This window comes from Pavona decussata, unplaced genomic scaffold, assembly GCF_977016875.1.
Source record: "Pavona decussata unplaced genomic scaffold, jaPavDecu1.1 SCAFFOLD_53, whole genome shotgun sequence".
In the NCBI taxonomy this organism is placed as follows: Eukaryota; Metazoa; Cnidaria; class Anthozoa; order Scleractinia; family Agariciidae; genus Pavona; species Pavona decussata.
Window position 1 is genome coordinate 4,840,001 of NW_028145475.1, and position 10,000 is coordinate 4,850,000.

The 10,000-nt window shown below is 38.1% G+C and overlaps 3 protein-coding genes across 3 annotated transcripts in view; 1 reads left to right on the top strand and 2 right to left on the bottom strand.

Moving 5' to 3' along the window:
* The window catches only part of LOC146480640 (collagen triple helix repeat-containing protein 1-like), an 11,762-nt gene extending 11,607 nt beyond the window's left edge, over positions 1–155 (bottom strand). Inside the window, exon 1 of the mRNA XM_085109850.1 lies at positions 57–155. The gene's annotated coding sequence lies outside the window, so the exon portion shown is untranslated. The remainder of the gene's footprint in view (positions 1–56) is intronic.
* The window catches only part of LOC146480641 (uncharacterized), a 73,183-nt gene that overhangs the window by 4,077 nt on the left and 59,106 nt on the right, over positions 1–10,000 (top strand). The window lies entirely within an intron of this gene.
* Positions 4,321–6,767, bottom strand: LOC146480642 (collagen triple helix repeat-containing protein 1-like). Its single transcript, XM_085109861.1, has 4 exons — positions 6,674–6,767; positions 5,987–6,110; positions 5,268–5,579; positions 4,321–4,913 (listed from the first exon to the last, which is right to left on the bottom strand). The coding sequence occupies exons 2-4, from the start codon at positions 6,056–6,058 to the stop codon at positions 4,548–4,550; spliced, it is 750 nt and encodes a 249-aa protein (XP_084965987.1). The 5' UTR covers positions 6,059–6,110; positions 6,674–6,767; the 3' UTR covers positions 4,321–4,547.

Here is a 10,000-nt window from a genome sequence, read left to right on the forward strand (position 1 = left end):
TATAGAAATTGTGAGTTAAAATCTCAGAAAAACTCAAATGTTCTGACGAAACTAACATCTCAGATTGTTGTCTTGAGCAAAAGATTCAATTACTGGTGGAAATCAAACAGATCAAAGTAGTTTTCACACTGAAATGATGCTTTCAGCATAGGGGAAGTCCCTTTTGTTACATTGCGCGTAAGAACGAGTTGTCCATCCTCCCTCTTATTGGTTCATCTAACTTCCTGATCCTTCACTATTTGAGCTGACGAGACGACAAATATTTGTTGTTTTATTGACGGTTTCACGAATGTTGATCTTTCTTGAGTAAAACATTCCTTCCGTACTGATGTGCTCCAAAAATGACAAGATATCTTATAGCATATGGAACTTGCAGACAACAGTGTTTGTTAATGTTGTTTAACACAGTGTTGTACTAACAATTTTTGCAAGACAAACTCTTACATTTACAAGCAGGGATAAGGCCATGAATATTTTATTCAAAGTTTGTACAAGCTAGAGACTCTCTGTCAGGGGAATTTTTGAGAAAATTACGGAAAGCACCTTTTGATGTATTCGAAGATCCAAGTGAGGTAAACCGTGACTTTTTTATTTTGATTATTATCAAAATAAAACACAAAAATAAGGAGATATTTGGAATAAAATATAACTGAAATGGTACAAAAGTGAAACGTCCAATGACACAAAGACACTGAATTGTTAGAAAGTATTACAAACCTCAGGAATAAAAATCAGTCACAGTGACAAGTTTGAGACAAGTTAGTTTGTTTAGCAAGGGGTCAGTTTCATTAAAATGCAATTTGAATTAATGAGGGAAGTATTTGACGGGTAGCATGAAAATAGATCAGCTTATAATAAATTTACTTGCTAAATTTAATTGATGAAATTACGCTTTACCAGAAATCGCATTCAGTGAATTGTTCTTGAATCGAGCTCTTAAGGAAGATGGAAGAAACCATATAATGAAATCTTTATTTATCTATAAGTGTCTATCTTATTTTTTATCGTTTTGTAATGGCAAACGGGTAGAGCGACTCCTTAGACGACGAACTCAGAATGCTGCAAATGGAAATGAGCGTCCGATTGCTTCTTTTTCTGCTTTCTGGTGATGATGGTAGGGACTCAGTTGTTCAGCTGATCATTTTTTTACGCTACCGATCTAAAGAGTAAGTTAGGCAACAGGGAAGGCAATTCTAGGGAACGAAGGCCATGGACGAAATTTAAACACAAATAAGTTAAAATCAAAAGAACTTGACTCAAGGTATGAAGAACACACCAAAAAAATATTACACGCACCTTTTTGGAATTGCAGCGTGTCGTCTACGCACCGCAATTTTTATGTTTCCTCATCTTTCTCTTCGGAACTGTCTCATGTAACAATGCGCGCAACAAGTGGTACACGGCACGAAAATACAGCACAATGTGCGCTGAAGGTTGCACACAAAAGCTGTCGCGCGGCAATGTAATACAGGAATGTTACAGAGTAGAAGTTTTTACTTTTACCATTTAACAGCGTTTTCGCTCCAAGCGAACGTTGTATCAGTTAATCGGTAAATGACGTGGATGTCCGTAAAGACTAATCGTTGTGTCTACTCATGTAGTTCTTGTTTGGTTAAACTTTCAACGTCAAGAAAATGAATTCTTGCTGATTAACTCCCGGTATTTTGTCAAGGTAGTTCAATTCCCGCCTAACAATAAACTAGGTTTTCACCTCAAGGAACGCCGTGTACGTTTATGTCGTTTACAGCAGTTAGTGGCAAGGCTTCACTCTTATAATTTTCTGTCTTGAATACCATATGAGAAGTAGAAGAGAGCCCTTGCTTTCTGGGTGAAAGGTTAATAAGCAACGTGATGAATGGCTGCTTGACAACTTATGCTAATTTTTTTTAGACATGAAACGTCTAGGATGCATCCATGAGTCTTGCGCAAAGCCACGGTTGATCAATAAGTGGAAAAAACAGTTGTGTTCCTTAAAGTAAGTAAAAAACGCGCTTTGATCAAAATTATACAAACTACGAGCTTTAGACAAGCTGACAGTTGTCTTCAAAGGATAAATTGTAAATAATTCAAACGTTAAAAAAACTAAACAACAAAAAGCGAAAATGAAACGTCTACGGTGTATCCACGAGTGTTTCCCAAAGTAACCATGCTTGATCAATAGTGGCACAACAGTTGTCTTCCTTAAAATAAGTAAAAGACGCGCTCTGTTCAAAAACTTTAAAAACAATGAGCAGTTGACAGTTGACAGGTGTCTTCAAACGATAAAAGGTAAAGAATTGAAACGTTAAGAAAAATTAAACAAAAATGTCAAGAATGTTATCTAAGGTATGATACGAGGAATGTTGGAATTGTTAGTGTTAGTTTTAAAAGAAACTAAAAGAATTATACATTGTCTCAAAATTTTACCTTGTGCCAAGACTCGAGAGTCGTTCGGATGCCATGGCTACCTTTGTCAATGATTTTAGAGTCGTCAAAGTCAATGGTATCTCATGTGTCCTCGTGGATTGCTCCATTCGCACCTTTGGCGCATAGCCTTGTCCTACTGGGTGTGACCCTTGGCTTGCGCAGTTACTTAACCCCGTATTAATCTACTGTTATCATGGTTTTCGTTTTTCTTCATTCTTGCTTTCACCTTGATCTTCTGTCTTCTAAGACTGAACCCAGCAAAATCATCGTCTTAAACATCACGCAACAACTTAAAAGTAAAGTTGTGTTCCTTAAAGTAAGTAAAAAACGCGCTTTGGTCAAAATTATAATTAGACATTTGACTCTCGAAAAGGGCTTCTGCTTTGGAGTACATTGATTTTCTCAAACTGGTGAATAAGTACAAACAATTTGCTCAGACTCTCGCCAGTAAGAGCGGGAAGCGTCGGTTCGTCAGCGCACCAATCGAAAGCGAGACAATTCAGAGGATTCTGCATGCACGTTTGAATCCCGCGCTTTGGATCAGCTTTCTGCACTTGTGTGATCGCCGTTTTAGCACTCAACTTAAAAACCGTTCAGTGCAGTTCACAACCTGAGAACATTTTTGCGACATGTGTTGCTGACAGCCGATACTTTATAAGGAAAGAGAGAATTAAGAAAAAAACTCTGCAAGACTGAATCTAAGAACTTCAGTACTGAGACGATGGCGAAAACCATTGAATATTGACTCAACTGAAAAGAAAAGTGAGTAATGATGTTGATGGTAAACAGCAACTATCAAGTAGCTGAACATTCCGTATGTCTGAAGGCAGTGATCAACAAAACTAACTAGTTTACATATTTAGACCTTCCCTTCAACAGTCAAAGCAAAACAAACAAACAACTGCGAGGGCAACAACCGCGGAATTGTATCCCGGTCGGGATACATTTATACTTGACCAGGGGCACGTGACCAAGAATCAACCAATCACTGTGCTCGTTTTGTTGAAAAACAAAAACAATAGACGTTTTTTTATTTCACTGAGAATCTGTTTATGTCCCTTTGTTGTTTTCTGGAAAGGCAATTGAAAGGGTTTTCAGCTAAATGCACTTCTTCCCCTCCATTAATCTATGGATTTCATTTTAAGTGATTTCTTGTACATGTTTCTCTGTCGGGCTATTACGTTTCAGGAAAGACCATTTTCGGCAGGAAAAATTTACCCAAATAGAATGAGACAATAGCTCTTTTGGAAAGGTTCAGTGCGGAACAACCTGACGACTTAAGGACACTGAACCTTTTCTATAGTTATTGCACCGAACAAAAGTGTATAAAACCTGCACTTGTTTCCGCGAGTCTTCGCTAGAATCGCCAAAACTGAACTAATAGGTACTTATTCTTCCTTGAGCAAGTATATCAACGTAATTTTTTTAAAAGAAATCTAAAATCAGACAAAACCCACCTTGACATTGCTTTCTTTTTCACTGAACTTGGCTGGTAATGTTGTACTCACAAGTATACTCGCTAGATCTCAAATAAGCGCTTGCTCGCTCTTCAACTTAAAAAATTTTCAATGGTCCAAAACATTTGAATGTCAGAAATACTTTGTGTTCCCTTTTGGTTTTGCTCTGAATATATGTATCTAACCAATCAGGGAAAAGGTTGTTCTTCATTTAGCTTTACATAAGCGTGACCCAAACTAATCACGATTGACTAGGAAACCAGCGCTCTTTACGCATGTTTTCCATGAGATACAATTTCTTGCTTTTAATGTATATTCATTAAGTTAATCGCGTTATTTTAAGTACATGCAAATGGGAATTTGTGAAGTGGACTGAAGAGCATTTTCACAGCTAAAACGAGAGAAAGTTGAAGACATTTTTGAGTTTTCCTTTTATTAGCCTTTTCAAAGTTCTGGTCGATAATGTGGTCCACCTTCGCGTTAATTTAGCGATATTTAAACGAAACAGTGCAAGATAAATTCAGACACATTTCCCCTTAAAAAGCATTTTTATTCACCCTTAAGACATGCCTCTTTACATCCGAAAATTTAAATCGAATATAAACACCTTGCTGTTTAGAATAGCGAACCCAAACTAAGCTAAGGTGTCCTTTTGATCCACGAAAGACAATGATGCTCCTGCAGCTACTGGGGCGGAGGGACTTCCTCGATAACGATACGGCTGGTGGAGACCGCCCCAGAGTAAGCGTCACCACCGTTCTTGTACCCATGGCCACAGTCTCCAACCATCAATCCGACCCGAACGGTCCCCTTGCCAATCCCTTCACAGTGTCCTCCGATCTGACTGTGCTTGTGAAAGTTGAAGCCGGTTTTGCCATTGTTATCATAGATAATTTCAACCGCGTCGATAGGGACTGGTTTGGAACATTCCACGCCATTAAAGGTAATATACCAACGCTTACAGCAACGCAGGCAGTAAGCTACCCTGAAATCGCCGTCAAACTCGACCTTCAACGCTGTGTTGACCTCCTTTTTGATGAAGACACAATCCTTTCAAAGGAAAAAGCAAGGAAATATTAATATAATTAAAGATATTATTTCATATGACAAATGTAAAGAAGGGGAAAAAATATTTAACGAAGAAGAAGAACTAGAAAGAGCAAAGAGAAGAAGAACAACAATAAAGAAAAAATAACCATAATAGCGATGAATATGGACTAATATGGAGATGCACAGGGTCACAGAGATTTTGATAATGGAGATGATAATAATGCAAAGTGACCTTGATGGTGTAAAGTCGTTGTAGGTACTGATGATCATGATGACAAAGGAAGAAAAAGAAGAGAGGAAAAAGTTAGTGAGAATGAGAATGAAAATCATTTCACTTTAAAAATGTAAACTTACCTTTATCAATCCTTTGTCTTTTCCATCATTCAAAGCTTTCCACGCGCACTGTTTCCAGTTTCTCTGAGAGATCACCCCGGTGGGGCCTTTTTCTCCTTTGTCACCCTGAGGACCCTTAGCTCCCGTTTTCCCAGGTGGTCCAACAGGGCCTTGGTCTCCTTTGGTGCCAGAGGATCCTTTTGGTCCTTTTTTGCCAGGTACTCCCACAGGGCCTCCATCACCCTTGGACCCATCTCGTCCGTTGAGTCCTGGAACACCAGGGACCCCTGGCACGCCACTGACTGCACATGTTGAGCTCGCAGGACATTGTGTCTGTGAAAAAACATGAGCTTCGGGATAAACACAACTGCCATTCATCCATTTCATCTAATTTTAATTTCCTTTTCTACCATTTCTCTCCAAAAAGAAAAAGCGGAAAGAAAACAACTTGAACAATCTGAACATCCTTTGGTGCAATTTTTAGGTGTCACTTTAGGCAGAAATGTGTGAGCCGCTTTCCCTTGACTCCTCAAGTGCGCATTTACAGTCATGGTTGTGAGACTATATTTCAGGGTTTCTTAACACAGCATTCTCAAATGGAATTCACTCCCTTTAACCACTAATTGGTCGTTTACAGTCTGTCTGACTAGACGGACGGGTGTTGTTGGGGCAATGAAAACAACCTTAGGATCAGTGTTACAGAGCTTGCGATACCCGATACCACAAAAGCTGTAACTTACCGGCTTTTTGGCGGATAATACCGAGTGCGGTATCATAGTCGACATAACAAGCCAAGCGATAATGTAGTCCATTGTTTCTTCAATTTTGGGTCTGTTGTTCTCGAAGCTGAAATTAAGAGTTGATCTACCAAGGAAAAGAAATGAAAACAGTTAATTTTTCTAACAAATCTGCTAGAAAATTACGCGTATCTATAATGTATTTCGCAAATATTGATGCACGAGTAGGCAAACGAACACTGATGACTGAGCTGAAATGTTATCAGAGGCACCGAACGAGGACAATTAAACAAAAAGCGTAAATGTCGTCTCCTGTATTGCCAAACAAAGAGATTTTTGTATAAGTTTTCGCTGAAAATTATAGTTGCAGAAAGTTTTAGGAAACGAAATCTAATTTCCCAAATTTTCTAGCTGTTGTTGGTTTTACGAAAATTTAAGCAGACCATTTCTCGCTTTTTATCGACATATTCGCAACCTCCAGAAACAAAAAGAATTAGTTCTTTCGAAATTGTAAGCTGACGTTTAGACGAAGAAACCGCACATTACGATTAATAAATGCGAATTTCTGAGGCCATCTGTAGGTCATCCACACAGATATACACCGAAATAAACCGTTGGGTACCCTGTGCTATTAAACAGCAACACGCGCTCATGAAGTTTCCGATACATCGCTAAACTGAAGTGCCCCACCTTTGTAGCTTTTCCGTACAATTTTGGGCTTGCCTTCTCTTTCTTGTTGCTAAGTAAAATCAGGAGAATTCAAACAACCTTAAGTAGACTTTCAATTACCGTGTACATGACAGAGTGCTTCCTGTAAGAAACCTATATTTAGAGTGGCTTGTTTCTGGCAAAAACGAGTTTCCGAAACTCATTCTGATTGGTTGACAAATTAAAACAAAACCTGTTTGCTAAATTAGTTATAGAAATCTATGATTAATCTACATACAGAAAATTGAATAATTTATCAATTGAAAGATTTCGTCTGGAACGGATTTTGAAAGATAATAATAGTGTTGGAGCCAGTGAACAGTATCGGCCGTTTCCAGGCGCATTTTGTTATTAGTGAAACACACGAATCTTTTCCTCATATTGTAAGTAAGTATGTATTTCGCTGCCTTCAACTTCACTATTTCAAGACAGACAAGAATAAATCAAAGCAGTGTCAATCAGATGACTCAAATAAGAAATCGTTTCTGTCAGCGAGCCAAGGAAAGTTTGTGACTGTTCATTTTAACGATTAGTTTTATTTAACCAGTTTAACTTTTGCAGGAATGATAAAAGACATCTGCAATAATTTTCAGGAGAGGTTTGAACCATGAATTTGAAGTTTCTGTCACTCTCATGCAGATAATTTATAATCAAATACGAAAATTAAGTCCCTTGAATCTCCCACTTTTAATGGAAGCCAATGAGTAGAGGCATTCATTTTTTAGACAACATTGTATCCATCAGCAGACATAAAAAAATTTTAAGCGAAATATTGATAACATTAAATCACAGTGACAGGTGCTTATGAAAGAGGTATACATTGTTCGCTGAAGTATAATTTGCCTTCGTCATCGTGTAAGTTTCAAGAATTAATGAAGTTTTGCATGACTGATCAGAATAATAGTAAGATCATTCAGTCGGGTTTATGGGATTGGAAGGGATGCACAGCTGCTACGTCCTGTTTTGGTTTGCTTCCAATATTTCGTCTTGTAAAAGTTTAGCGGGCTAAGCACGATTTGGAGTATTTCATGGTGATTAGAAGTTGTAATTATGCCATCTGTGGCTTGTTTTTCACGTCTGTTTGATCACTTTCTTCAAGTCTGACCTCTCACGTTTATCTGTTCACTGTCTGTTTAGCGACTGCGGGTCTTACCATTACGTTTAAACGTCTTAGTCGTTACAGCCGAACAGAGCCGTTGTGCAAACATTTCAGTTAAAGTGAGCATATCCTAATTTTTAGAAAGTCATGTGATCAGAACAGAAAGGACCTAAATTAAAGTCAAACGGCGTACACGTGTGAAAATTGAAAACAGTGTTGAAAGTTGAAGATCACCAAGGTGCAAAACGTGACGAATTTGAATTTGTATAGTAGTTATGACGACATGACCACGCATTTCGATTCACCACGATATTTATGTTGTGCACGGTTCAGTTGGAGAAGACTCAATTCCATATAATATATCGCGTAGTTCTTTACGTTTTTCGTCCATTTCTGGGAAACTTTGTAAAATTAAGCGATTGAAACCCGAGTTAAGTTTGTCTGATTTGCACACGTCGTCTGATGGACGTACGGCCGTGCGTATGTCGAGAAATGTACCATGATGACGCCAGTAGGAATTAGAGAAGCACGCGCACCATGTTATAAATATATAATAGTGATAAGGGGTCTGGTCAAACTCTTTTTTTTTTTTTTTTTCATTTTCATTTTATTTATTGATTTACTGTTTTATTTATTTATTTATTTATTTACTTATTTATTTATTTATTTATTTTTTTTTTTTTTTTTTTTTTTTTTTCAAGTTTTAAGGACTTTTTCTCTTTGATGTGTGGTTGGATACTGGCACTAATTACATGCGTTTAATGACGATTTTTTAACTCTGCAAAAGACTGGAATTAACAAATTCAGTACTGAGACGATGGCGAAAACCGTTGAGTATTGACTCCATTTTAGTGGAAAGGAAAATGAGGAACGATGTTGATGATACACGACAACAATCAAGTATCTGAACATTCCGTATGTCTGAAGGCAGTGAGCAATGGCCGGTTTTAATATCACTGAGAATCTGGTTATGTTTCGTTATTTTTTTTTCTGAAAACGCAATTGATGTCCAGAAAGGGTCTTCAACAAAATGCGCTTCTTCCTCTCGATTAACTTCGTATCGGTTTTCACTTTAAGCAATTTCTTGTACATATTTCTCTGTTGGCTATTACGGTTCAGGGAAAGTACTATTCGGTCGGGATTTCCACAAAATTGAATGCGCCGAACAAAAATGTCGAAGCCTGCACTTGTTTCTGTGACAAATCAAAGGAAGCACAACGGTTGGTTTACAGTGGATCCTCCATGATCCTTAGTGAGAGTACAGCACAAGAAAAATTCGTCACCGAAGTAAGCGACTGGCCACCGATGCATGACTTTGAGTGGTAGGGAGACAGGGAGCTCCCCACTCCCCCCACTATCCCTTTCTGCGGGTTAGCCTTTGTTTCCGGTCCATCGATCAGGTGACCTATCACTCAAGAGAGGCAGGATGTCAGACCGTGCTCTCCCATCCTTTACCCACTTGTCTTACCCTCTTTTCTGTTTGTTCTTGTCATGCACGCTTTAGCCTTAGACCATCAGGGCTCAGACGTTTTGAACTAAATCCTGTTTGGATATCACAGCATAATTCAATTGTAAGGGGAGTTTACCACCATTTTAGTATCGTTTTGAAAAGCCAATCGCAAATTTACATCAATGATTACCCAAAGGTAATAGTTCAGTTTGTCAGGGCCAGAGTGAAACTGTATTCCAAATTTAAATTAATATTCCTCGCTTGAATCAGTAAAACTGAACTGATTGCAACTAATTCTTCATCGATTTCGTGCCCATGATTGTCTAAAAACAGCTCGCATACCAGCAAGTATATCAACGTAGTTTTTTTTTCTTTTTTTTTTCATCTAAAACAGGAAAACCCGTCTTAGCAAACATTGCCCACTTTTACACTGAAAAGCTGGTAATGTTGCAGTCACAAGTATAATCGCCGGATCTACAATAAGCACTGACGCGCTTTTCAACTTTTCAACGTCTGAATGTCAGAAATAATTTGTTTGCTTTTGGTTTTTCTTTGAACATCTGCGCTCTTCTGAAAAGGCACAAAAAACCTGTGCAAAGTGCGCTAACCAATCAGGAAAAATCAGTTGTCTAAAACTAATCATCATTGACTCGTAAACCGGCCTTCTTCACCCTGGTTTTCCATGATCGAGTTGCAATTTCTAGCTTTATATGTCTATTCATTTACCTAATTTCGTTTAATTAGCTACTGGTAAAAGGAA